This window comes from Herpailurus yagouaroundi, unplaced genomic scaffold, assembly GCF_014898765.1.
Source record: "Herpailurus yagouaroundi ecotype Mexico unplaced genomic scaffold, PumYag 184, whole genome shotgun sequence".
Taxonomy (NCBI): Eukaryota; Metazoa; Chordata; class Mammalia; order Carnivora; family Felidae; genus Herpailurus; species Herpailurus yagouaroundi.
In genome coordinates this window covers 8,658,940-8,684,859 of record NW_024412415.1, presented here as the reverse complement: position 1 = coordinate 8,684,859, position 25,920 = coordinate 8,658,940, and the positions used below count along the sequence as shown (strand labels likewise).

Genomic DNA, 25,920 nt, shown 5'->3' with positions numbered 1-25,920 from the left:
CTGCCCTTGGGGTATCTACGAACAACGGCCAAGCCCACTTCTATCACAAGGGATGCCTGGAAAGCACCCCTGCACTGGGAATCTCTTGGTCCATGTGGTTTGACAGGCTCCACCTGGACAGTGTATTCCGGTCATGTCACTGCCCAGGTGGGAGTCCCTTCCTGTTCTTCCCAGTCTCTCTGGGTTCTTGGCTCCATTCCTCAGTCTCTGGCCCCCTGGGATCTCTCTGAGCCTGTCCTTCCAGAATCCCAAAGGGATCTTGGATCTCCTCCAGGCTGAGCCTTTCTTAACCCACCTGTGCTCAGCCTTCTAGGAGATGGGGTGCACTGGGGGGCCTGCACCACCCCTCCTGGTGTGTACAGAGCCTCCTGCAGCAGTTGTAGCTTAGTCTGTGGGCTGCTTTTCACAAAAATACCAGACTGAGCAGGTTACAGACAAGAACCGTTTATTTCTCACAGTTCTGGAAGCTGGGAAGTCCAACAGCAAGGCACCAGCCGACTGCATGTCTGGTAAGAGTCGTCTTGTGGGTGTCCTAGTTCTTGCTGTGTCCTCACTTGGTTGAAGGGGCAAGGTTACTCTCTGGTCAGGCCTCCACCCTCATGACCTACTCACCTCCCAATACCATCACCTGGGGGTTAGGATTTCAACAGAGATGCAAACATGCAGGGAAGTGTGCTGTCTGCAGAGGGCCTAGCATCTGGGCCAGGCTCACCATTGTTCTCTCTGTGCTCTGCAGCCCACTGTCTGAGCCTGGAGCACCGAGCCAGACCTCTGGGCTTCACTGTTGAGCCCACTGCTGAGAGGGCGCCCAAGACAGCTGCCTCGCTCAGGTAGGACAGCTGGGTAGACGGGCAGATTCGAGTCCTGAGCGCCATCACTGGCACAGATGCTGCCCTCTCAAGCCCAAGAGCCAGAGACTCAGACCTGCACTGCTAGGGTGAGGGGTAACGCCCATATTTGAGACCCTCAGCAATAGAAAACCATAGCACCCGCCTCACCTGGTGTAAACCTCTGCTCACTCAGTAATGGCAACAGAGTCCAGGCCCTGAGGCTCCTCTTCCCCACAGCTTCCAAGGCTGGCCCCTGACCACCTCAGTGAGGGAGCCGCATGTGAGTGCTGACGGTCAGCTGCAGCCCATGGAGTTGCTGCAGGCTGCTGGCCTTGCCCAGGAACCTGCCCAAGGCTCCCACCGCCTTTCCTGCCCAGGCCAAGCCCAAGGTACAGGCCCCTCAGGGGTCCCTTTCCACATGCTAGAAAGCCTGCCTGGCTCTGTCCTCCAGGGCTCCCACCTCTCTCACCCCTTGGTCTCCTCTTCCTAAGACAGAAGCCATGTTGCAGGACAGCCGTACCCTGCTCTCTGCCTGCCCTTCCCTGCTCGAATGCGAAAGGAAAGCCTTACTGTCCTAGAGTGGGCAGAGACAGACCCCACCCTGTTGGGCTTGAGGGGCACTCACAGCACAGCGGAGGGCAGCCGCGGGTATGGTCTCTGGCAGTTCTGCAAGCCCGTCCCGCAGGGCCCTCGGGCTCCACTTTAGGCTTCAGAGCACATGTTGCTGAAGGAATAGGCTTCATCCTGGATGGTGGCTTCTAAGGCTACCAGGGCAATCATTTCTTCTCCTGTGACTCTAGCCCCATGCTCAGGACAGGGCCCAAGAATCACTGGGTGAGAGCAGACACAGGGAACTCGGCCACAAGACCCAGTCCTCTCCCATATGCCCCATACCCCACTGTCACTCCTGCAGCTGCCTGTCAGCTTCCAGGATCCATGTCAACATTAGTTCCAAGGGAGGCCAGAGCCCTTGCATACCAGTGCTCGACAAAGATTCTGGGGAGGCTAGGCCCTAATTTCACTCTGCTTCTTTGTTCTCCCAACAGGTCTGGGCCCTGAAGCAAACCCTGAGATGGCACCAAACCTCGAGGCTACAAACAAGGACAGCCTCTAGGGGAACAGAATGAGACGCTGCTGCCAGGCCCCTCAGGACCAAATTCTGGAATAGACGGTTCCTTGTTAAGAGGCAGCCTTCACCAAGGTCACAACTTGCTGAGGTTATGCCATTAGGACTTGCCTCTGGCTCCTCAGATCCTGGGGGTGGCCATCCCCACCGTGGGACAGGGGTGCTGTGTCACTGCCAGGGAGTCTGCTCACCTGTGCACGGCCAGGGCTCCAGTAGCAGAGACTCCCTCCACCACCCCCCCACCCCTGCCCAGGCCAAACTGGCCGCCTCCCTGCTTGGAGAGCGTGGCTCCAGCAGGGCAGACATGGCCTTCTCTTCAGGGGAGGTTTGGACTGACCTGCTGTCTAGCTCGGTGAGGTAGCCCTGGGGAGATGTTCAAACCAGTCCTTGCTATGTGCAACCAGGAGCATGGCATGACCTGTCTCTTCTTGGCAGCAACGACAGATAACCCATTAACATCTCACATTATATGATCCTCTGTGATACATAAACCGCTCTATTTCACTCTGTACAACTATTCAAAGTAGCAAGGGAAAGGGTCACATAGCTTTGAACACTTTTGCAAATATGGTCAGTAATGGCCCCCAGGTCTACCTCTGGCCACCTCTGAATGTTCTCCTTGAAGAGGAAACCACCTCCAGCCTGAGGAGACAGGGCTCTCAGCCCTTTTAAAACCCTCAACCTACCTGCAAGTATGTGGAGAGGGTGCTGGTGGCTGCAGGGCCCTATCTGGGTAGGGCCAGGCACATATCTTGGCAAAGCCCCTCAGAGCGCGAGGGGGCCAGGGCCATCCAGGCTGCGGAGGCTCTGGAACTGTTGGTGATGACGGTCTCTGCCCGACTCACCCAGGTGGACAGGGAGTGAGTCTGACAAAGTGTCGGGAGGGGAGCAGGGAGTCCCGGCCGGGCAGCGCCATCACTACGGCCGGTGCTGCCGGCGCTTCCGTTGCACAGCTCCACGCAGGGCCTCCAGCAGCTGCTCCTGGTTGTTGCAGATGTTGTAATGTGTCAGGTGGAGCAGCTTGTCCATGTCCTCTGGGCTGTAGGTCAATTTCGAGTAGTGGTAGGGAGAGTTGGATGAAGACAGGTTCACCTCTCCGGCCCCCTTCTCCTCAGGTGTCCGTTGGATGCCTAGTGGAGACAGGGTAGCAGGCCAGGGACAGGACATGCACAGGGGAGGTGGGGGTGGGGGGGTGCACTGTGGAGAGACAGGATGGAGGGGCTCACCAGGGGCCGAGTACTCCCGGAAGGAGGCATCCACCAGAGGGAAGTGCAGCACCACTGGGGCATCAGGGCGGTCTGGATCAGAAAACAAGCAGCACTCCGGAGGCTGGCGCTGCTCCTCTGGGCTGGGGGAGATGGGCGGGAAAGGGATGCCCTGCTCCTGACAGAGCCGGCCCAGGAGCTGCAGTTGCTGCAGGGCAGCAGAAGTGGTGTCAGATGGCTGGGCCCGAACACTGGGCCAGTGGGGGTCAGCTGGGATGCGTGGGACCTGGACACCAACTCAGACCCCCTGGCACTGGGCAGGACTGAGGAAGGGGCTCCAACCCCTCAGCTGCGCGGGGCTAACTGCTCCCAGGTTCTGCAAAAACCTTCACCGGACCAACACCAAAACTCAGAGCAGAGGGATCCAGAGGTCTAGACTGAATGGAGGTGGCAGGTGCCACAAAGGGGCATCACCAGCTCCTTCTCCATCTGGCTTCCTGAGCAGAATAAGTCCCCCTGGTGGTAAATTCACAGGATCCACAGTTCATAGGACACTTCACAGAGTGTCACAGCCCCTCAGAGAAGCTGGACCACATACTAGACTCCAAGGCAGACATCCCCAGAGGCAGGAGCCAGGATGTCAGGCCAGGCCTAAGGCAGCACGGTCTCCCACGTCTGCCCCCGGCTCACCTGAAAGGCTCCTTGGAGGTTGTAATCCAGTGACAGGATGAGGTCCACATCCCGTGTGGGCCGCAGAAGGGGTGGGAAACTGGTGTTGATAAGGTAGCCAACATCCAGCAGGCAAAGATGGGGCTCTGCAGGTGTCAGCTGGTTGGGGTGCCCATCCAGTTTGGTGGCTGGAAAAGTTGAGGGAATGGGGTAGAAAAGCAGCTATCATTGGTGCTGAGGCCACCAGATCCCTCTGGCCTAATGCTAGTTCCTTGCTACTGGCAGAATCCGACTCTGCCCTCTGGTCCCTCTTCTCTCCCACCAAAAGTAGGCCTGTCACTTCCCAAGATGCCACAGATGGGCCCTGATCCACAAATGAGAGGAAAAAGGGTAGCTGATCCAAGCAGCCCAGTGAACTAAGCTCAAAGGAGCTTGGGGCCCAAGGGTTGGAGAGTGTGGATGTCTGGACCAGGGACCCAAAGCTCAGGTGGTCATGGGCAGCCCATAGAAAGCTGGGACCAGAGAGAGAAGAGATACCTTTCCAGGTGGAGAAGTAAGGCTGTTGGAAATAGTCTTTGTGGAACTGAAGACCACGCAGGAAATTATGTGTGGCCTGGGCCAGTGGGCGCCGTGTCAGAAGGTCAGTAAAAAACTCAACAATCTTGCCGGTCCCCGTGGGAGGCTCTTCTATCTTCAGGAGAGGAACCTGCTCCTTGTCTGCTCAATTAAGAAGGGGGAAAGTAGGGCATCTTTTAGGAAATTGGGACCCCTAAACTTTTACCCCAGCTTCTGTAGACTCCCAAAGGCCTGAGAGCCACCCCCACCATCCTCCAGATCCAGCCCCTGTGGGGGCCTCTCCACTTGCTCACAAGGAGCCCAGGCACCCACCCAAATTGGCCTGATCCTGTGCCCAGCGGTCCCAGAACTGGCTGGGCTCTGAGGCCCAGTATAAGCTGTCCTGGAGGCTGGCTGCATACAGATTGCTCCAGATACCTGAGAAAGGGGACACAAGAGGAACAGAAAGGACATGAGGGGGAGAGAGCCCCCACCCAATCACAATCTGACTCTTGCCCACGGCCCATCCTAGACTGGGAAGCATCTCCATGACTAAGCTGAGGGTGGGTTTGGGCGGGGGGGGGGGGGGCTGCCATCTTCGCCAGGCCCGTTCTCCCCTCTATCTCCGCTTCCCTAACCTCCCAGGCCTCTCACCTTTCAGGAAGCAGATTCGGGACTCAGGAAGCCGCTTGGTCAGGCACCCCATGAAGAACTCAGAGCCAAAGAGCTCGGAGGGGATGAAGGCACCGTACTTGGGAAAGCCAACTTCATAGGGGGAGAACTCACACCACTCTGCGAGGAGACCACACAGCTTCACTGCGGGGCTCAGAACTCCAGGACCCTCAACCACCACAGGCTTCACACCAGGGAAGCCTGGGGACCTAGAGGCTCAGGCTGGTTACAGGCACCCTGAGCATGGACCTAAAGGCCCACCCCCAACCCAAAGCCTGAGTGACTCTGGTGGGATGATTAATAATCTCTGGAAGGCATGGGACCTGGCCCAGAAGGGGAGGGTGTAACACCCATCTCCTACACACAGGCACCCTGCCAGCTGCGAGATCACACGTCTCCACTCGGGGCTACTCACCAGCAAATTCAAAGGTGGTCAGGTTCTTCTCCTTGGTGTTAAGGGCACAGTAAATGGGCAGAGGGTTCTGGCCTTGACTCAGGGCCTCTCTCTGGTCTGAGAGAGTATGGTCATGGGGCTGGTAGAAGGAGAGGATTTGAACCTAAAGTTGTGCTTTCTGGTGCCTGGGGCCTTTCCCATCTCTGCTGCCCAGGGTGGTTCCCCATCTTCGAACCATGCCCTGGCCACACACCCGCCCCCTCTGTACCTCATCGTGCAGCAGGGCCTCACTAATGAGGGCCCACAGGTTGGTGAAGCAGGGCGGGTGGCCCAGGCGGGCACGCTCGGCCAGTTCCTGCCGGTACTGCTGCAGCTGGCTGGGAGCAAGCACGCCCAACTTGCTCTTGGTCACCTGTGTTTTCAGTGACTCGGTGGGCCCTGCCAGGTCCTTCTGAGACCATTCTGGGTCCTCGTAGAGGTTGGCCAAAGCCCTGGGAAAGCCAAAGCCCAGGAGGTCATCACATACCTCGGACTCTCTATCCTAGAACAACAGACTAGCAGGTACCTTCCAATGGTCCCCCCAAGCACGTTCCTCTCTGGCACATCCTTTCTCCCAGTTAGGTCGGCGGTGCCTATGGGGTCCACGACAGCCTTACGACTGCCACCCCCAAACTCCTGCACTCAACGTGCTGCCAGCTCACCAGGTAGAGCCAGAGGCCCCTGTGATGTAGGAGATGCAATCCAAGAGACCCAGCTCCTTCAGGCCAGCCAGATGCCCATACAGGGAAACCATCGCCCGGATCCCACCACCAGTGGCCATAACAGCTACCACGGGGATCTGGAAGAGAGGATAGCCAGGTCAGTCAAGGTCTGATCAGGGCTGTAGTCTCCCAAACATCCACCCCTTTCCGTCTTATTAGGAGAAGTCATTTCCCTAGAAGGTGCCCCAAGCTGATCTGACCCCAGCAGGCTGCCCTCAGGCTACATGGCTCACTGATGAGTCAGATGGGACTCAAGTCCCAAAACCTGGACCAGACCAAAAATCAAGAAACAATGAGAAAGGGGGTGCCTGGCTGGCTCAGTCAGTTGAGAGTCTGACTTTTGGTTTCAGCTCAAGTCACGATTTCACGTTTCATGGGTTCAAGCCCCTTGTTGGGCTCTGTGAGGACAACACAGAGCCTGCTGGGGATTCTTGCTCTCTGCCCCTCCCCCACTCACACTGTCTCCATTTCAAAATGGATGAATAAACTTAAAAAAAAAAAGCGAGAAGGAAACCTAGCCCAATGGGGCAGCTTATAAGCTCCAAGTGCCTCATGCAATGCTCTGCATTTGATGGCATCAGGCTGCCAAGAACATCAAGTGAGAGGGAGGCACAGCAGGGCAGGTAAGTAAGAGGCAGGGCCAAGCTCCGGTCTGGTTAGGAAACAGTCAGCTCTGGGCTCGAGGAAGACTGAGGATGCCCATCCAAGGCAGCCCAGCCCACAGACCTCATCTTCCTGTAAGTCTTCATCTAGTTGCAGGACCTGCTTCAGGGCCTTGGCCACCACCTGCTTCCTCTTGCTCAGAAAGGCCTGCTCCTCGGCACAGGGCCCGCAGCCTAGCCGCACAGCCAGCTCCCTGGGTCTGGGTGGGAAGGAAGGAACCATCAGGCAGCTCCCGGCCTCATTACAGAAAAGGAAGCCGGGTCTGCCTCACCTGAGAAGCCCACTTCTCAATCTCTCTCTCCTCTCCCCAAACCACACTCCTGCCCATGTCTGGACAGAAGCGTGACATGTGTGGGTATGATGGAGAGAAGGTGCACCTAGACCCAGATGGGGACACTTGGGGAATGCAAGAAAATGGATTCCCACAACTATAAATGCTGGTGCCTAAAAAGGCCCCCGGGTGGGACCCACCACCACAGATCTACTTCCACCTCTCAGCTTCTCTCCATTACCCACCCAAAAATGACTCCAGCGGAGACAAGAAACAGTGTTCCCACCTCTTCGTGGCTAGTCTTCCAGGCATGTGAAGAAGGGCCAGGGTGGGTGACTTCTCTTGTCTCATGAAGATTATTAGCTACAGTCCACCCACAATCGCCACCACCCAAAGGGAGCATGATTTCTCTCTTGTGGCTTCCTGGCCCTCTCTGTGCCTCAAGTTCAAGTGCAGGTGCCTGCCTGCTCTCCCCCACGCCCTCTCCCCGGGACTAGCCAGCTCTCACCCGTCTTCTTTTCTCAGCTCCACCCTCATCAGGGGTTCCTAAAAACCATGAACACTTCAGTCACAAAAGTTGGCCACCATGTTCCTCTCATCCCGGCCTGAGCCACACCCTATGATGCTCCCACGCTCCCTCCGGCCTCTGGCCATCTCCACAGGGACAAGGTCTGAGGCTTCAAGGCAGCTCTGCTCAGAGGACCCCTTTCTCCTCAGAACCTGGCTCAGCACTTGTGCAGGGCATGACCCTAAGACTGAAGCTCCTACCACCGCAGGCCCCCTATAAGGCACGGGGCCCAGCCCTGCCTATGCTTCTGGCATTCTTCCTCCGGGTGATCAAGTACCTGGGACGTAGGGAAGACAAGCCTCACCACCTGCCCAGAGGGCAAGGCCCTCAGGGGCACCTTCAGGTGCTCTTGGGGGGTATCCTGTAGGAAGGATGAAAGAAAACCTAAGAATCACTTCTGTTCCAGCAGCGATCTCACCCATTGCCCCAGGGAGTGACAAGCAGCAGCAGGAAGAGGGACAAGAGGCCAACCTCGACCCCATACTCTTCCCAGTGTGCCTGATTCTGCCAGGGAGTGAGGGGGTGAGGGGCTCAGCATGAGCAGAAGGACCGGCTAGAAGAAAGAGGGAGAAAGACTCTGCAGGCCCCACCTCAGCAGCACACTACCTGCAGATGAATATCCAGCTCCTGCTCCCAGCAGGCCGGGCAATGGAAGCAGAAGGAGCCAGCACCCACAGCGGCCTCCTGCGGACCCTCACAGGACCCAGGAACCATGAGCTGAACTCTTCCCCCGGACTCTGGAAATAGGAACCAGAGCAGAGGGGCTGGGAATAAGATCCTCGCCCACAAAGGCCCAAGAATGTCTTGCATAAGGGGCCTGAAGGGTACTTCCCCCCCACCCCGAGGAGGAGGACTGGCACAGGCCAAGGGTCAGAGATGGAGCCCCCATCACAGCCTCTCCAAGGACTAAGGGGACACAGGTCCTGGGGAGCCCCAGCATGGATTTGCCCCTAATCTCTACCACTGCCTATGAAAGCCTAGGGCAGCTAATGTAAAGTCCCTTCTAAGATCCCCATAGAAAGAGGAAGACAAGGGGCACCAGGGTGGCTCAGTTGGTTAAGCATCCGACTCTGGCTCCAGTCATGATCTCACAGTTCATGAGTTCAAGCCCCAAGTCAGACTCTGTGAGAACAGCTCTGAGCCTGGAGCCTGCTTCAGATTCTGTTTCCGTCTCCCTCTGCCCCTCCCCCACTGGCACACTGACTCTTTCTCAAATATAAATAAACATTAAAAAATTAAAAAGAGGGGCGCCTGGGTGGCACAGTCGGTTAAGCGTCCGACTTCAGCCAGGTCACGATCTCGCGGTCCGGGAGTTCGAGCCCCGCGTCGGGCTCTGGGCTGATGGCTCAGAGCCTGGAGCCTGTTTCCGATTCTGTGTCTCCCTCTCTCTCTGCCCCTCCCCTGTTCATGCTCTGTCTCTCTCTGTCCCAAAAATAAATAAACGTTGAAAAAAAAAATTAAAAAGAAAAAAAAGAAAGAGGAAGACAAGGGCAGAGGGCTGGGGGTTATCTTGGTAGGTGGGAGACTTACCCTTCCGGTCCCCTGCCTCCTCCAGTCGAACATGCAAGCAAGAGAGCTCCCGGGCCTGAGTCATTAAAAAAGCCCCTCAGACTTGAACCCCTGCCCTGTTAGAGGCCCCCCCCTCCCAGTACCCTAGTTTTGGTCCTCAGCACTTCATTACCTTGGCCCTGAGTCACCAACCATTTGCCTGAGGTTGTATCCTCTTAAGGAACCAAAATCCCAGGGACCCCCCCCAACTCAGTTCTACCCATGAATCTCCAAGGGAGGCCCAAGCTTCAGGGAGGGGGATAGCAGATGGCATGAGGGAGGAGCTTCGACTTACCACCAGAATGCCATTGGTGACAAGCTGCTCAGCACAGTCTGTCCTGAAAAGGACACCAGTGACCCTCAGTGCAAGTCCAGGCTCCCAGGTTCTCACCCCTCAAAGGGCCACGGCATTCCTCTACCACCAATGGATGTCTCAGAGGGAAGGGTGTCAGTTCTGGGCACGCTCTGGGTGCACTGGACTCTGCCCTTCCCCAAAAGAAGCACTCCCACCCAAGAAGTGCCCAGTGGCCCCTGACTCACAGTCTCTGTAGCCGAAATTCAACTTCTAGCCGCTCCTCACCCTGGAGAGAGGAAAAAAACAAAGTTAGAGAGGTTGAGGACTGTGAGCGTAGATTTCAACACACATGCCAAGTGGGGCTGCTGGGGCCCGAGAGGTGGTGAGAGCCAATGTCCAACTCCACCCTGCTCTGTCCACTTTCTCTGGGTAGCTCCCAAAAGCTGCCCTTGGTTGAGGGGCCAAGAAAGAGGGTCAAGGATGGGATTATTCCTGTGGACAGCAACTCCTGGCTGACAGTAACCTCTGGATGCCACGGAAGCCTGGGCCACTCACTGGAAAAGAGGGCCATGTACGCAGCTCCCCTGCAAAGGATCTCCCCTCCCTGGGCTGAGGCTTTCCACTGCCCTGGGCACAGCCTTGCCTGAGCGCTCAGTGAGAAGCTCTCTCTGCGGAACTCCCCAGCTCGCAAAGTCCCCACGTCAAATAGCACCGACAACACGGGGTCATCATTGGTCAGAAGGTCCTGGTCAAAGACTTGCAGCTGCACCACATTCTGGAAGGGAACAGAGTAAGGGGCTGCAGGAAGGAGGAGTGGGATAGGAAGGTGAGTGGGGCCATGGCAGAAAGCAAGGGCTGGCAGGGACAACGGGCAGGGCAGGGGCTGACACCTGGCCCACCTTGAGCTGGCTGTGGATTCGAAAGCGAAAGCTCTGATTCCAGATGGGGTTTCTGCTGTTCTTGACCGTGCGTGTCTGCAGCCTATGGCTAGAGGCCGTGGGCAGCCAGAGACTCACATAGCAGTCAGAGGGGGTTACTGCAGGAAGAAGGGACAAGTGCCTGCTGACAGCCAAGAGCCTTACCCAGCCCAGCTTCCCAGAGTCCATGACCTTCCATTATAGGCAGCCCTGGGAGGCCTGGAGACTCTCAGAATGGGACTGAGTCGGGAGGCAGGAAGAGCAAGAAGCTGAGGCACAATCCCACATTCCACCCAGCACCTCCTCTCGGCACCCTCTCCAGGACCCCTGCACGCCCAGCCCTACTTGTATCTCTTCCCACTGCCCTGTCCCAGTCTGAATCCAGTTCCAGAACCACTGTCCTCCCTGGGCCCAGCACTCACCTAGGTCCTTCGAGGGCAGGCCACAGGCCTGCAAGACACGAATGGTGAGCAGGCAGGTCCCAGGCACCTTTGCCTGCAGAGGAGGGACAGATCAGGCTTGCTGCAGGCTGCTGGGCCCAAAGCCAACAAGGGCCAAAGAAGAGGCCAGAGTACCCCCTCCAGGACTAATTCTGAACCAAAGGGATCAGCCCTTCCCAGCCACATGGCTGCCCTCCACCCATCAGAGCTCTAAATGGAAAGGAGGCTATGGTATCTACTGATGATGCCTGCCAACACTTACACAACACTCTGGGCCGGCGCTGGCCCAAGGGCTTTATGTACATTAACTTCTTTAATCACACAACTATGCTGTGTGTAGGGACTAATTATGACCAATCCCACAAGGAAACTGAAGCACAGAAAGACAGAAAGCCTACATAGTCACTGGCCTGAGGTCCAGGGCCAAGACTGCACCAGGACGGCTCGACTCATGCTCTCTACCCCACAGCTTGCTTGCTTCTAGCTACGGTTTAGTGTCTTTTAAATCTTTCCACCCCACATTTCCAGCTACCCCTTGCTAAGCTGCCTTGAGGCAGTCTTAGTTGGCAGGAGGCCCATGATGGGGCGGGCAAGGGGGAGGGGGAAACAGCAGAATATAAGGCTACAGAGGGAGGGGAAGAGGCATGTCAGGACCCAGCCTGGCCATGGGCCCCTTGGTAGGGCTGCTCCCCTGGTTGAGCAGCTTAAACGGAGGCATGTTCTGGTTAAGCAAACCCTGTATCTGGAAAGGTAGAAGTGAGGAACACAGAGTTGGTTTTCAGCCTCTCCACCCCTGGCCAGGACTCAATTCTGGAAATGGGCTCTCTGCTTGACTATGAACAGCAGTTAGCAACTCAGACCACACACAGGTTTTCAAGTCCTCCAGGTGCTACAGGTCAGGCTAAAGAGGACCCCCAAGCAGGTCCATCCAAACCCACAATCATGAGTCTAGGGATATAAACCATGGCAAGTGTGCCAGGAAAGCCTGTGCCAACTAATCCTGGCCTTCAGCCCTGCCTCAGAAGGGTCTTGATGGATGGAGTTGAAGGGCAGAGCCGGGGAAGCTCATCTGTCAGTGTCTGCCCTGGGGCCCCCACCCTCCAAGCAACTGAGTCAAGAGCACCCGAGCAGCCACTTCCTTCTGGGACCCCAGGACAGTAGCCCAAATCCATGGCCCTGAGAACTCTGCCTGTAGCCCATCTCTAGGGCAGGAAGAACTCAGGATGACCCTTATCCCAAGACCCGGCCCGTTCCCTGGCTTCTGCTCACCACCCTGGACCAAGTCTGGCAAACTCCCCTCTCTACACCTGTGGAAACCCACAGCTCCTCTTAAGAATCAGCATTAACCAGACCCCAGAGGGAACAAAGGTCAGCCTGGGGGCCCAGGGCCCCAGCAGGTCTTACCAGAGCCATGAGACAGACAGTCCTCAAGAGCCACAAATGACAGGCAGTGGGCGCAGGACCGAAGACTGTGGGCTTTTTAACGCAGAGCCAACAATGTGCCAGTTGGCCCCAAGCTCCTCCCTGGTCCCTCCCAACCGCCTCCGCTCCACCCAAGCCTCACACTCACTCCAGGACAAGCCACCTGTCAAGGAAATGAGGAACCTTAAACCTACATGGCCCCTGTAATGGGGGCCTACCACCCATGAAGACCCATTCCCTCTAGGCGTTACCATCAGCACCTACCCCACCCAACCCTGCTCTTGTGCCTGGACCTAGAAGGGCCACTGACATCTGGAAAGCAGGGAGTGGACCCAGGGCAGCACCAAGTGGATAAGCCTTGTCCCCTGTCACAGGGTCTTTCACAACCTCCGGTGCCTGTAGGACAGGAATGCCCAGCTCTGACTGAAGCACTTGGCTAATGTGAAGCGGGTGCCCCAGGTCCATCACCGCCTGGCAGGGGCGAGGTTTGTTTCACGAAAGAGCCCTCCCAAGCCCCGTGCCTGGCTGCCTCCACCCTCGGCGCTGGGTGGCTAGGATGATGAGGCCTCTGAGTGGCTCTCCGGGAAAGGGGCTCTTCCAGGTCTGGGTTGCTGCAGGGAGGGAGGGAGTCTGAGTGTGTGGAGACCCTGAGGCGGGGATGGGCAGGGGTTTCTGTCCCCTCCTACCTATGCTTGTTGTGGAAGAAACAGGGGTGACCCTCGGCACCAGACCCCACCAGCTTCCCTGGAGGTGGAGGAGAGCAAACAAGGCCAGAGCAAAGCTAGGCACAGCTTTAGAGGCCGAGACAGGGAGGTCTGCACCACAGTTAAAATGAGACCCGCTTGCCCTGAGAGGGGCTGCAGTGGCTATCATGGGAGTTGGCAGCAGAGGTCCTCAGTCCCAAGCCTGGACCCAGGCCTCACCCCCAATCAGGGTCACCTTGAAATGTTTACCTGAACCTTCCAGCCCTCACCAGACCACAGAAGGCAACTTCAAGAGGGAGTCTCAGCACACATGAATCAAAGCCACCTTTTATTGAACACTTCTTCTGTGCCAACCCCTTATGGTCCTTAAAGATCTCTCTCCAAGCCTCACAACACCCCAAGGGGTAGGACCCATCACTGTCTCTGTTTTACAGACAGGACACCAATGCTCCAAGGTGGTAAGTCGCCCACGGTGCTGGTAAGAGGCTGCACCAGAAGTCCCACTCCTCCTCCAGTACAGGCAGCTGCCTCACCTGTGTGGTAACTTCCTGGGAGCTCACACCCAGACCTGCCTGGCACCTCCTGGACCTCCAGATCACCTCCCCAAATCCTCCAATGCAGATTCCAAGCTGAGCTGGGCCAGGAGTCAGCAGACTCTGACTCCAGTTTGCCTCTGGAAGTGACTTGGCCTGGGAGGGACACGACCTTTTCCACCACTTGTCGTTGGCAACGTTCACCAGGGTTCCATCAGTCGAGGCCTGAGGCCTTAGTGAGGGAGTCAAGCAGCTGGAAGTAACTGTACTTAAGGTCATACTCCATGTCATACCAGTAGTTCACTGTGGGGAGAATGGAGACCTCAGCATGAAGGTCCCCCTCCAAACCTACTGCCTCCCAAACCCATCCCCCAGCAGCTCTACTGGGCAGCTCCTCACCAGCAATGCAGCCATGGGACTGCTGGACGTGGTGGAACCACAGGGCCGGCAGATAGAGCATCTCACCGGCCTGTACGGTGCAGCAAAGGGCCCGGGCCTGACCGTAACCGGGGTACCGGGCCAGATCTGGAGCCAATGGGTCCAGTGGGATCCAGGGTACCTGGGGATACAATGGATGCCAGGGAACAGTCCCAAAGCCCCCAGCCCTCCAGCTCTGTCCCTTCCAAAGGTAAACACCATGAGCTCTGCCCTGTTCAGCACTGGGAAGGCCCAGACTTAGGGATTTTTCAGACTAAGGTGCCACCTCTCCAGCTCTTTTGTGCCTTCTCAGAGACACGGTTCCTACCCTTCTCCCTCCCCAGGTCCCAGGAACAAGGCAGATACCTTCTCCATGGCCTCTTCATCCACCACGTTAAAGGAGCCCTCTTCAGTGAGGTGGTAGGTTGCTGGTGTGTATAGCTCTGAAACCAGAAGGAGAAAGGTACAGGGACACTCAAGTGGCCTGCAGCTTGCCAGTTCCTCCCCTTTGTTCCCTGAGTGCAGTGGAAACACTGTGCCCACACCTCCGGCCTGGCACACCAGCCTGCCCAGGGCCCTTGTTGCCCTCCCTCTACTTTGGGCCACCTGTCCCCCAGCCCCTGAGGGCTGAGTCCCCTACCATAGGGGATGAAGGGCCGGTCACTGGGTGGATGTAGCAGGAAGTGTTTCTCTCCAGAGACCACGCAGTAGAGGTTCTCATAGTGGTCCTTATGTACTGCCAATACAAAGAAGGCCCAGTGGGCAAGGTTATGAGGGGCAGGACACAGGAGGGGACAAATGACCACAAGACAGATGTGACAGGTGGTGTAACAGAAGATCACACAAAGTCAAAGCCGGCTCGAGGGGATGCCAAGGAGTCAGGCAGAATTCCATCAGGGACTTGACATTTGCTTGACATTCATCTCTACCAAGGGGGGAATCCAAGCAAACAGTTTTCCTGAGTTCACCCCGACCTAGCTGCCCTTCAGGAGAGCTTTCTGGAGACCTAGAAGAAACAGTCTCCTCCACGCCCCACTGCCATGGGGACCCTCCCCAATCTGAGCTATCAGGAGGCGCTCTGTTACACCCAAACCCCAGAACCCCAGAATAAATCTTAGAAAACAGTCAAACTTCCATCCAGACCCAACCTTCCACTCTTGACCTCCTCTTCCCTCCTCCCCCACCTCTGTATTCCCCTGATACCTACAGGATGTCACTGCAGCCACATCCCCCAGCCAGAAGTTTACAGCATCAGGTATCTTCCCTGCAGGTCAGAGGTAAGAGATCAAGTCAAAAGGGACCATCCTCGAAGGCCAGGCTGGGAATAACCACCATACAGTGATGCTGGACCAGAACCTTAGGGGAACCAGGGAGCTCACAGGGAGAGAACAGAGAGAAGGGGCAGAGGAGGGCCAGCTCCAGAAGGAGCCTCCTGCCCTGTGGGAGAAGAAGGGTGACAATGTCCAGTAGTTCAATGCAAAGTCATGGCCTGGAGGTGCGCCTGCGTGGCTGTCAGTTAAGTATCCAATTCTTGGTTTCGGCTCAGGCCATGATCTTGGAGTTTCATGAGTTCAAGCCACGTGTGGGCCTCTGCACTGGCTGTGGATCCTGCTTGGGATTCTCACTCTCTTCCTCTCTCTCTCTGCCCCTCCCCCACTCATGCTGTCTCTCTCTCTCTCTCTCTCTCTCTCTCAAAACAAATAAATAAATTAAAAACAAAAACAAAGTTGTGGCCTGGAGACTTGAGCATTTAGTGCATAGCACCTGAACCTGAGGGGCCAAGAGTATGGGCCAAGTCATCACCAAAGGAAGAAGCAGCAAGCAGGGCTGACTCCTGCTTGTCCTTCCCATTTCTTCCCTGCCCGGCCCCTGCCTCCACTCACCCAGTGCCTCGGAGGCCCAGGGCACGTGGGACTCTAGATCAGGCAGTAGCTGGGGCAGCTCGGTGAGCAGGTTGGAGCACTGCTTCTGCACGTAGAGGACTCCTGGGTGCTGGGTCTGGCCCTCTAGCACATCCAGCACGTAGCTCAGGGGCAGGCGACGCTCAGCAGGCATCATAAAGCGATCCCCTCGTACAGCATCCGCATAACCATCAGGGGTCACAGCCACACTCACCTCTACGGAGCCCACTGTGGCTCTGGAGGAAAGGACTTTCAGCCCATGTCCAAATACCACAAAGTATCATCCAACATCCCCCCAGGGGCAGCCCCCACCTGAGATATGGGAAGGACCACTTCTGCAAAGCTGGCCAGTGCTGCAGGGCGTTGCGGATGATGCAAGGCCTATTGGGGCAGACCCAGTCCCGATAGAAGTGGAGTGGAGTGGGGGGCTCATCCAGGTAAGGCACAGCAAGAGGCACACTGAGCTCTGAGAGAAAGAAGGGGTGGGGGTAGGGTGGGGTTATGAACCCAACAGCACCCAGTTGCTGCCCCAATGCCTGTGTAGAAGATGCCCTCCCTGGGCAAGACACACTACTATACCTGGATAATGCCCACTGATGACCAAGGGACCCTGGACAACCAGGAAACTGAAAATTGAGGAGAGCATTTAAGGCAGAAAGCATGAAGCACCCACAAACACACCAGGATGGACCAGGGGATGGTGCTCAGCCCACAACCCACACCCTCCTTGGGACCATGTCCAGCCCTATATAGTGAACCCCACAGCTTTCCCACTCTGCAGTGTCCAACCTCATGGCATCCATTAGGAAAGGGAAACATGGAGGCAGTACATAGAACTCCAGAATGAGTGGTGCTGAGGCCCCAAGGCCACAGGCTGGTGTGGGTGAGTCAGGCTCTGGAAAGCACCCTCCAACAGTGATACTTACCAAGCTCTAGAATGTACTCAGTACTTGGTTTAGCCAATGCAGAGTATCAAGGGATGATCCTATTGTCATCTCAAGAAGATTACAACCTAACTGTGAAAACAAGATGCTACAGGAAACCATAGGAGGAAAAGTAAGGGCTGAACTGTGTTTCTGATCTTCCTGAACAGCATCACCATCCTCAGGAGATCCAAGGCTACCATGTACATTTATAGTTGTGCAGTGTGCCATCTGCACAGATGTCTATAGTGGCCCTGTATCACTTCTCACAAATCTATTCTTTTTGGCTCTTCCTTCTCCCTCACTTCTGTCCACCCCTATGGATTGTCTCTAAGTCCTATTGATTCTACCAACCACCCCCTCCTTCTTTCCTCTGCTGGTATCCATATTCAAATAACCTCCTTTGGGCCCTCAAATGTCACTTCAGTGAGGTTTCCTTCCCTGGCCACCCTTTTAAACTGTAACCTGTCCCCAACAATCCTACACTTCTTCCTTTTTTCCTTCTTTCATTCATCACCACCTAACATACTATATATCTCACTTACCCAAATTGTTTATTGATCTCTCTTGCTGGAATAGAATGTAAGCTCTATGAGGGTAAGGATGCAAATCTTGTTCATTGGTATACCCCCCAGGACCTAGAATAGTCCCTAACACACAGCAGGTGCTCAACAAATACTGGCTTAATGGTTGAAAGAAAGTCTCCAACATCTCCTGACTGGCTGATTGCTGCAGTGAACTAACTCGTTTCCTTGGGGTTTCATTCCACTCCCTCTCAAAGCATCCCTCACCCTGGCCCCCATCATCTTCCTAAAATACAATCTCATCTTGTCATACCCCTAGTTAAAAAAAAAAAAAAAAAAATCCTTTGATGGCTTACCACTACTCCTTACAAATTATAATGTGCCTTGGCATGCATTCAAGGTGATACATGATCAGGCCCAACCTACTTTTCCAGTCTGGTTTCCTCCTGTCTGGTGCCTGCCCCTTACCACACTCTCTACTCAGGTGGTGCCAAACTTTGTTCCTACTTCTCCCACAAACGGGAATGCCTTTCTCCTGGCATCTATAAAGGGTACACAGGGCTTTGCTTTGTTTGTTTCATCCTTGAGATCTAGCCTGAATGTCTTGGCCCCAGTGGGCAGCCACTGCACTAATTTTCACCTTTGAGGTCTCCATGCCAGTCATCTTTGCTTTGCATTCAGTTGAAAAGTAAATGTCTTCAGCTCAAAAATTAGAACTGGGTGGGAAGATCCTGGTAGGCCCAAGAAAACGGAAAAGGGAAGAGCTGGAACATGTGCTTGCTTCACTGGCCAGAGAGGTAAGATGGTACCTGCCAAGCAGATAAGGGAGCAAGGGAGAGCAAACTGGCAAAGGGCCTTCCCAGTCATGCCAGTCCATCAAAGCAGTCATCTTGGGAGGGTGATTTGGGGCTCAGTAAATCTATTATTCTCACTGGAATTCTTTTTTTTTCCCACTGGAATTCTTAAAATACGTGGAAACTGCCTTTCTTTTCACCGTTTGTATTTCCTGCTTACTAAATTCTTACTGCCTCACCAATTAAGACTTCCTGTAGATAATGACTACTGCTCCCTTCTGAGGCTTTGATGTGAGAGAATTTCAAAAGGGATTCAAACAATTCCTTTGGCCCAACAATTCTTCTGCTAGAAATTTAACCATCAAAAATATTCACACATGTGCAGAATGACTGCTCCAGGCACACTGGCATGTTCCAGGTTCACTGTTCCATGAACACACCAGGCACACTCCTACCTCAGGGCATTTGCCCCAGTGCCCTCAACCTGCAATGCTCTTCTCTCAGATGTCTGTACAGCTCACTCCCTTTCTACAAGCCTGTGCTTGAACGTGGCTTTATCAAGGCAGCCTACCCACCCTGACCATCTTATTTCAACCTATATCCTCCACTCAACCCCTGGCCTGAGACCTCTTATTCTGCTTTTTTTCCCCCACAACACTTATCTTCTAAACCATTTCTTCTACTATATAATTTACTCATTACTCATTTAGTGTGACTAGGGTTAATGATCTGTCTCCTCACTTGGAATGTAAGGTATGGGAGGGCAGAAATTTTATTCACTGATGTATCCTAAACACATTGATCAGAGCCTCACACATTGAGGTGCTTAGTATTGAGGTGCTCCTAGTATTTGTTCCAACACTAGCAAAAAGACAGACTGTAAATGACCTAAATGTCTATCAGTAATAGGCTGATTTAGTAAATTACCACAAGTACACAAGGTGAAAAAGATTGCGGAAGAAGGATATAGGGTGGTCTTCAAGATACATAATAGTGCAAAAAAGTGTTTAGCAGACTAACAGTTGTAAACAGAAGGGTAATATAAATAGGGCTGCGTGTATGTGTAGATATAAACATTATTTCTGGAAGGATTCAAACTGGGGCCCCGAATGGGAGGGGTGCTTACTTCACATTATAAATCCGTTGCTTTTTAAACCTTGTGCCCGTGTTGTTAATTAATGGTAAAACAAAAAGCAAAAAAACAAAAAAAAAAAAAAAAAAAACGGAAGAGAGGGAAAGAGCAAAATAAAAACCAACCAGGGGAAGAGCCAGTGATTACTTGTACAGCTGCCTACAATTTTCCCAAAGCTCTGCACCACCTTGGAGAAGTCTGTTCCTGAATAAAGCGTTCCAGCTGGGGTTCTGAAATGGAACACCTGACCACCTCAAGACGTCACAACAGGCAACAGAAGGCTGCCCCATTATTCCGGGCGGGTTGACCGTGGGAAATACACCAGGGTGAAGACTGGCCCAAACCTTGGGAGTAGAATCAAGACACACCAGGAAGCCACGAGGACCTGCGAACACCGGAACAGGGGAGCTGAGGCCCCAGCACGGGGGTAGGAGCGAGGTTGGGGCAGACGAGTGATCCGAGTGGGGCCAGCAACGAGTTAGGTGCACGAGCGTCTGCGCTCCTTGAAAACACGAACTAGGGGGAAATATGGTGTCGGCGGCCCAGGAGGGCCAGGGCGCACCCGACTCGGGACTCTGCTTCCCCACATGCCCAAGGTCCCGCCCACGTCCTGAGGCAGCCCGGCGGTGGACGCAAGACGGTCGCAGTCTCTGCGCGAACCCACTCACCCCTGGCGGCGGCAGGGAATTCTCGTAACTCCCTCCGCACCGCGTCCAAAGCGGCCTCCGCCATGACGCCGCCGCCGCTCTGCGGCCACGCGCTCTCCCCTTGAGACCCCGCCCCGCCGCGCCCCGCCCCCCGCCGCGGAGCCTCGCCCCGCCCCCCGCCACGGAGCCTCGCGGCCTCGGAGCGCCATCCTCTCCCCCGCCCCCAGCGCACCCGGATTCTGCTAACCAAGCGGCGGGAGAGGAGCTGTGCCGTCTCCAGCCTGCCGCACTCGCTGGCATCCCAGATTTAACAAATGATTGTTTATTGATGAGTTCATACATCAATACAAATGGACGAGTTAAAAACGGCCCCTGCCCCGTGAGACCTCGGGAGGAGGGAAGCGCCCATGGCCTGAACAAAGTATAAAAGTTATAAATAAGGAGGTTTTCAAAACTGGGTCAGGGCAAATCTGTTCGGGGGGGGGGGGGGGGAGTTGCCGGGGGCCTCAGACATGCAGAAAGGGACGGGCGCCGGCGGCCACAAGACCCCCTCTCCCACCTAAGCGCTCAGCTGAGGTAGGGAAAGGGCGGCCACCTTCTCACAAACCTTAGCGATAGTGTTAGCTCCCTCCTCTGAAGGACTGGTTGGCTGAGGATCTCCAAGAGCCCAGACCAGAGGGCCAGGCCTGGGGCTGATCTGTGGCTGTTGTGCCGGTTGGGGGAGTGGTAGTAGACTTCTAACCCTCACAAGGGCAGCTGCAGCCCTGCCAGGGTCCACCCTCAGCTGCAGGGGTTCTTGGGGCCAGGACTTCTTTGCAGTGTGGCCATGCAGGTGGTAGTAGTACAGAAGGGGGGTGGGGGTGGTGAACTAGGTTCATCTGTTCTGGTGCACTCTGGCTGATGCAAACAAGAGCGGGGCACTTTACAAACACCAACTTTCTAAGTTGCTGCCTATTGAACCAGCAGGGCCCCAGGGCCTGTCCATGGGAGAATAGGTTGTTGTGGCCTGGAGCTTCAGGAAAGCTACACTGACTTACCTGAGGCAGAGGGAAGCAGCAGGGCCCAGAGACACGTGTTCTTCACCCCAATTCCTCAACCACTGCTTCACTACTTGGTCCTACTCTACCTTAGCCCACTGTACCCTATCTCCTTCCCCTCACCCCTAACAACTGCCCTTCTAATTCTAATCTACCCCCTGCCCTCTACTACATACCTGTCCCACCTACCACCTTTCCAATGTGTCTCTTGGCCCCTTCTGCACTCCCATGTGCCTCCCCCTCCCCTCAACTTCCAGCATCCAGAGCACCTTGGGTGCCCAGCACTGCCTTTGAGGAGGCTCCTTCCACCTGAACCAGGAACCAACAAGCCATCTCACATCAGCTAGGTTGTGGACACCAAGAATCCAGAATTCAGGTTACTACATTCCAGTCCTTTTTGTGCTCCTTGATAGTTCCATATGAGCCAAGGTGGTGAAGCAGGAGTAGTACATGAAGGGAAACCAGGCACACATCAGCCAGCCAAGTACTTTAGCGATAAACACTCAACTTGTGTGAGTGTGTGTGTGTGTGTGTGTGTGTGTGTGTACAGTTCTGTGGCTAAGGTCCTTAGAAGGTGGGCTGGTGCCCTGTAAACCATGAGAGAAGTTCTAACACAGGCTTCTGACTGGGCATCACTCAGGATGCAAGGAGAAGGTGGCCTCTGGGTCTAGGAGCCTGCTGGGGACAAGGGTTGGGAGGATAGAGAAGACCAAGGGGCTAAGAAGAGGACGCCAGGGCTTTATGTTTGCCCAGCAGAGGGCTTTACTGTCCTGCAGCAACATCCCACAGCTGTCTGCACAAGTTCTGGCCAGGAGAGAAAGGGGGCACAGGGAGAGAGATAATGGTAGGGCTCTCTTAGAGGGGGGATGGGAGTGGAATGTGGGGGCTCAGGCCTTGACACCAACTCAAGCCTCCTGATGGCTAGGAACGCCCTGGAGGACTAGAGGGCTCTGCCCTACACAACTGCCAGGAAGTGGGGAAAACATAACCCCCTGCTTTGGCAGCCAGGGGAGTACAGCTGGTGTGGGAAGGGAAGTGGAGGTAGAGGTGAAGCTCCGCTGTTGGCTGAAGGGCACTGAATGCCACGTGGCCTCTCACTTCCACCCCACCAAATACCCTGTGTGTGCTCCACCCCAGGGAGCTGATCCCTGCAGTAATTTCAAATGGCTTCTAAGAAGAGAGGGCCAGCCCTTCCCGATTTCCCCCAGATGGGGCAGGCTGCCCTCCTACTCCTCACAGCACCAAGATGACAAAGATCTAAGACCTACCCTGCATGAGCCACTGAAGGGGCTGTGGAGGCAGGGGTTCCAAGAAAGTGAGGCGACAGTCAGGGAAATAAATTAATAAATACAGGGGCCCCATGAGGAGTAGCTGGGAAAACTGCTTTCCCTCTGAGCACTGATCCCTGCGATCCACTCCAAGCATCCCCACAGGTTTTGGAGAGTGGAGCAGGGGCTACAGTTTGGAATAAGGGAAGCATTCACTTGGAATAGGATTCTGGAACTAGAGTCTGCGTTCCATGCGCCGCTCCACAGCCCGAAGCAGCAGCTCTGAGTATTGCTCTAGCAGGGCCTGTGTTTGCTCAGCCCCCACAGCCCCAGGGCTCCCACCCGGGCTGCACAGCACTGCACCAGCCAGGGCCTCTAGCTCCTGCCTCACTGAAGAGAAGGTGTTTCTGAGGAGCTGGGTGATGCGACTTTGCTCTGCTGAGGGCGTCTTGCAGCCAGCCACCTGCAGGAGGACCCAGGAAGTGAGTTGGAGGAACAGTGGAGGAACATCCTGTCAATGGATGTATAAAGGGAGGGGCCCAATCTGGGTCTAGCCTGCCTCCAAAGAAGGCCCTGCTGGACTGCCCCTATGTCTTTTTGACATATGACAAGGGATACAATGAATAATTATACTGGGACAACAGACATAAACTGGGATGGTCCTGAGCAAACTAGGACAGATGGTCTCTCCACCCTTACCCCCCCAGTCTGAGAAAGTCTCCGGCTCTTAGGGCCAATAGGTCCGCGATTCAAGAGCCCCGGCCTAATGGCCTCTACCTCCCTCAGCTACTCTGCCCAGAATGTTCTTGATTGCTCCACCCATCTGTCAGTGGAAGAGCCTTAGCATGGTTGTTCTGGATACACAGCTAGCACTCTGTCTCCCCCCACGGTAGGTGCCCAACACGTACCAAGTGGTAGAGCCGCACAGCCTGGCGTACATTGCCCTGGAGCTCTGCCACAAGTTGTTCGCACTGCTCCAGGCTCACTGCTGGTTCTGGGAGGGACAGATACAACTCAGTAAGGCCCAGCAAAGCTGCCCTTTCAGGCCTCCCACCCAGAGGTCACTGTTTGCAGGAGAGGCCTACCTGTAGGATCACACCACCTCCACTTGCCCACTGTCCCTTTTCTTGCCTCCTTCCTCCCCAACAACGCCCCTCCCCCAAATACCACACAAAAAGCGAGGTCCAGAGAGGAGGGCCAGCCCCAGCCCCAGGGGCCAGAAGCATTGAAGGGGCAAATGGGTCACAAGGAGATCGTGAAGACTGGCAGGAGTGTCTCACCATCAGGGGTGTGACTTATGGACTGAGACAGGGGCAGACAGGACAAAAACACCAGAGGCTGGATGTACAGAAATGGGATGGAGCCAGAGAGGAGACAGCAGAGACAGGAGAAAGAGGATGGGGCAGGAGATGAGAGCTGGAGAGCTGTGCACACCTGAGTCCTGGCTCAGGGCTGCCCCCGGCCTGGTGCATTCCATGGGGCTGGGAGTCTTCTCAGGGGTTGGGGACTGCAAGTTCTCAGGGCCTCGGAAGAGGGGGCTGACCGGCAGTTGCTGGCCACAGGGGCTGTTGGGCCCAGGCTGAGCCTGGCAGTCTGTCCTAGGCTTGGGAGGGGCACCCTCCCCCAAACAGGCCCGCCTCTCAGATGTACTGTGAGCCTTTCCCAGGCCTGCTGGGGAGCCAGGCCAGTCCACCTCACCAGGGGCCCGGCCCTTGGTAACAGGTGAGAATGTGGCCAGGGTAGGACGATCAGGCAGTGGCTTTGGAATGTCCAGGACCAGGTGAGCCCGGCTGGGCAGGGCTAGCTTGCTGAGCGGTGAGACTCTAATGGGAGCAGGAGCTTGAGGTTCGGCTGCCAGCCCCAAGTTCTCCCCAACAGAGATGCTGCGGGAGATCTTGGCCATGGAACTGGTGGTGGGGTTCTGGTAGGAGTGAGGCTGAGAAAGACGGCCATCAGCCTGTGGCAGGGAGCGCAGGCCCGCGTGGGCTTCCATCTCCCGTAAGAGTAATGGACCTGGTGGAGGGGCCTCATCTGCAGAGAAGACAGAGATATACAGGTCAGGTGGTGAGGAAGACATCCCAGATGCAAAGACTCAGCTCCCTAAGAGTTGCTATGCCCCACACATACCCACTAAGGGACACCCAGTGGCAAGCACAGTGACACATCAGAGCTAAATCAGGCCCTCCTTCCTCTAGCATGCTCATGCGCTCCACATTCCCCACACCCTGGAGTTGAGCCCACCAGGCTCCTCACCTTGTGGCACCAGGCTCTGCACAGACTGGGCTTTCTGGAGTCCACCCAAGGGGCTGGCTGCAGTCACTCTCTTAGGAGACCAGCTGCTATCCGGGTTGAGACGGCGTCGTGGCAAAAGCACAGGAACTGCTTGCTGGGGGCCACCATTTCCAGGGGAGGGCTCTGCCTCTGGGGGTGCTCCTGGAGGACTGGCACCACTGCCTCTCAGCTGCTCACCCGAAGCCTGCAGCATCTGGACTGGTCTCGATGGCAGCGCCAGGCTTGAGGAAGATGGAGACAGTTCCCTACAGGGAGGAAATGTGGAAGAAGGCCCAGAGGAGGCTTAGGAGTCCCCTTTGCCAACATGAGGAGAAGCACTGGGAGACAAGGAACGGCACAAAGCCAGCAGGCCAGTCGTCCCAAACTTGGGAGTGCAAAATACTGTTGAGCATGGGAAGATAGCAGCCTTGGAGAGAGGAAGGTGGCATGCTGCCCCAGAGCCAGGACTGGCCCTCTGGGGAGGGCCGAGGGGGTCAAGTGAGCCAGAGCTCCTTGTAGGAGAGTAAGAGCTGCTGTGGGGAGAGGTACCTGTGTGGGGGGGTCTGCACTTGCAACAGGAATCGTGAAGAGATGCTCCGAGACTCTGTCCTCTCTGGTACCCGGACTGGGCCCCCTGCCAGGGTGACAGAAATTATGAAGTGAAGCAAGCCCTGGTGCCAGATTCTGCCTCCCCTAGAAGGTAACCCAGGGCATGGCCTACCCTTGTACCCTCCCTCTCATCCAGGCAAGGAGGGAAGGAGAGAAGACTACAGTGACCACATACTGGCCCTCTGACCACACCTGGAGCAGCCCCATTGGCCAGAGTCTCAAAGTGCTGTTTTAGAAACTGCTCCTGGTCTGGAGTATGGGGACTGCCTTCCTGTAGCCCATAGGAGCCAGTGCCTCCCTCTTCTTCCTCCTCTTCTTCATCACCCTCGGCTGGCTCTTCAAGGTCTGAGGAAATGCCATCCACACTCAGGGGCTCCGTGCTCTCAGAGTCTGGATGTGGGGAAGGGACAGAAGCATCATGCTGCACCAACCTGTCGCCAGAGCCTCCACTCCCACCTCAGTCCACTGACCTCCCTCAAAGCTGCAGCCTCACCTTCGTTGGGGTGCTCAGGGCTGGAAAGGCGGCTGCTACTATAATCCACAGAGCAGGCACTGTCAGGGCTGTGCTTCTCGGAAGCCCTGCTGCCTGGATACACTCTTCCCAGGGTCCCTCGAGCTGGAGCCTGCACCTGGAACTCACTTTCAGGAGGGCCAGCAGGGGAAAGAAGAGGAAGTTAGCAGGGGTGAGCAGCCCCACCAGACATCTGGCTTCCTTCTCCCCGACCTGTGAGTGGGACTGGGGATGAGGCAGGGGCGAAGTGGCAGGGAAGCCCTGAGTATCCTGGGCCAGCCCTCCCATATAAAGAATGCACAGGAAGGGAAGA

At 55.7% G+C, this 25,920-nt stretch overlaps 3 protein-coding genes across 9 annotated transcripts in view; 1 reads left to right on the top strand and 2 right to left on the bottom strand.

Annotated features, from left to right (window-relative positions):
* SPTBN5 (spectrin beta, non-erythrocytic 5) overlaps nt 1–1,978 on the top strand; it is a 47,306-nt gene extending 45,328 nt beyond the window's left edge. The window contains exons 65-68 of the mRNA XM_040492367.1: nt 459–509; nt 737–830; nt 1,068–1,219; nt 1,877–1,978. Coding sequence (XP_040348301.1) covers nt 459–509; nt 737–830; nt 1,068–1,219; nt 1,877–1,944 — 365 coding nt within the window. The 3' untranslated portion in view covers nt 1,945–1,978. The remainder of the gene's footprint in view (nt 1–458; nt 510–736; nt 831–1,067; nt 1,220–1,876) is intronic.
* Nucleotides 429–20,057, bottom strand: LOC121041554 (bifunctional peptidase and (3S)-lysyl hydroxylase JMJD7). 3 transcript variants are annotated; one of them, XM_040492365.1, is made up of 25 exons: nt 19,933–20,057; nt 16,204–16,357; nt 15,874–16,127; nt 15,198–15,254; nt 14,631–14,726; nt 14,357–14,433; nt 10,897–10,969; nt 10,457–10,593; nt 10,201–10,332; nt 9,803–9,843; nt 9,558–9,600; nt 9,245–9,299; nt 8,321–8,451; nt 7,992–8,075; nt 7,655–7,692; nt 6,939–7,074; nt 6,153–6,289; nt 5,720–5,942; nt 5,473–5,590; nt 5,040–5,177; nt 4,719–4,823; nt 4,368–4,547; nt 3,852–4,018; nt 3,183–3,369; nt 429–3,086 (listed from the first exon to the last, which is right to left on the bottom strand). In XM_040492365.1, the coding sequence occupies exons 1-25, from the start codon at nt 19,994–19,996 to the stop codon at nt 2,875–2,877; spliced, it is 3,039 nt and encodes a 1,012-aa protein (XP_040348299.1). In that variant the 5' UTR covers nt 19,997–20,057; the 3' UTR covers nt 429–2,874. The 3 variants fall into 3 exon arrangements, with proteins under 3 accessions (XP_040348299.1, XP_040348297.1, XP_040348298.1); XM_040492363.1 differs by lacking the exons at nt 14,357–14,433; nt 14,631–14,726; nt 15,198–15,254; ... (1 more) ...; nt 16,204–16,357; nt 19,933–20,057 and adding an exon at nt 12,319–13,691; XM_040492364.1 differs by lacking the exons at nt 429–3,086; nt 3,183–3,369; nt 3,852–4,018; ... (14 more) ...; nt 10,457–10,593; nt 10,897–10,969 and adding exons at nt 13,347–13,876; nt 13,973–14,132.
* Nucleotides 20,058–20,217: 160 nt separating this feature from the next.
* The window catches only part of MAPKBP1 (mitogen-activated protein kinase binding protein 1), a 55,484-nt gene continuing 49,781 nt past the window's right edge, over nt 20,218–25,920 (bottom strand). For 4 of the 5 annotated variants that reach the window (XM_040492361.1, XM_040492362.1, XM_040492358.1 and 1 more), the window contains 7 exons: nt 25,590–25,735; nt 25,289–25,486; nt 25,037–25,121; nt 24,470–24,753; nt 23,651–24,247; nt 23,125–23,210; nt 20,218–22,679 (listed from right to left, as the gene is read on the bottom strand). In XM_040492361.1, the coding sequence (XP_040348295.1) occupies nt 22,452–22,679; nt 23,125–23,210; nt 23,651–24,247; nt 24,470–24,753; nt 25,037–25,121; nt 25,289–25,486; nt 25,590–25,735 (1,624 nt within the window). In that variant the 3' untranslated portion in view covers nt 20,218–22,451. The remainder of the gene's footprint in view (nt 22,680–23,124; nt 23,211–23,650; nt 24,248–24,469; nt 24,754–25,036; nt 25,122–25,288; nt 25,487–25,589; nt 25,736–25,920) is intronic. The other variant, XM_040492360.1, reaches the window with a different exon arrangement.

Excerpts from the sequence above, each read along its gene's own strand:
- LOC121041554 (XM_040492365.1), bottom strand. The coding sequence starts at position 19,996 with ATGGCGGAGGCCGCTTTGGACGCGGTGCGGAGGGAGTTACGAGAATTC. Across the intron at positions 15,255-15,873 it reads CTGGGCCTCCGAGGCACTGG|GGAAGATACCTGATGCTGTA; the intron begins GTGAGTGGAGGC and ends TCTGACCTGCAG. Across the intron at positions 8,452-9,244 it reads GGAGGCAGGGGACCGGAAGG|AGTCCGGGGGAAGAGTTCAG; the intron begins GTAAGTCTCCCA and ends TCCTATTTCCAG.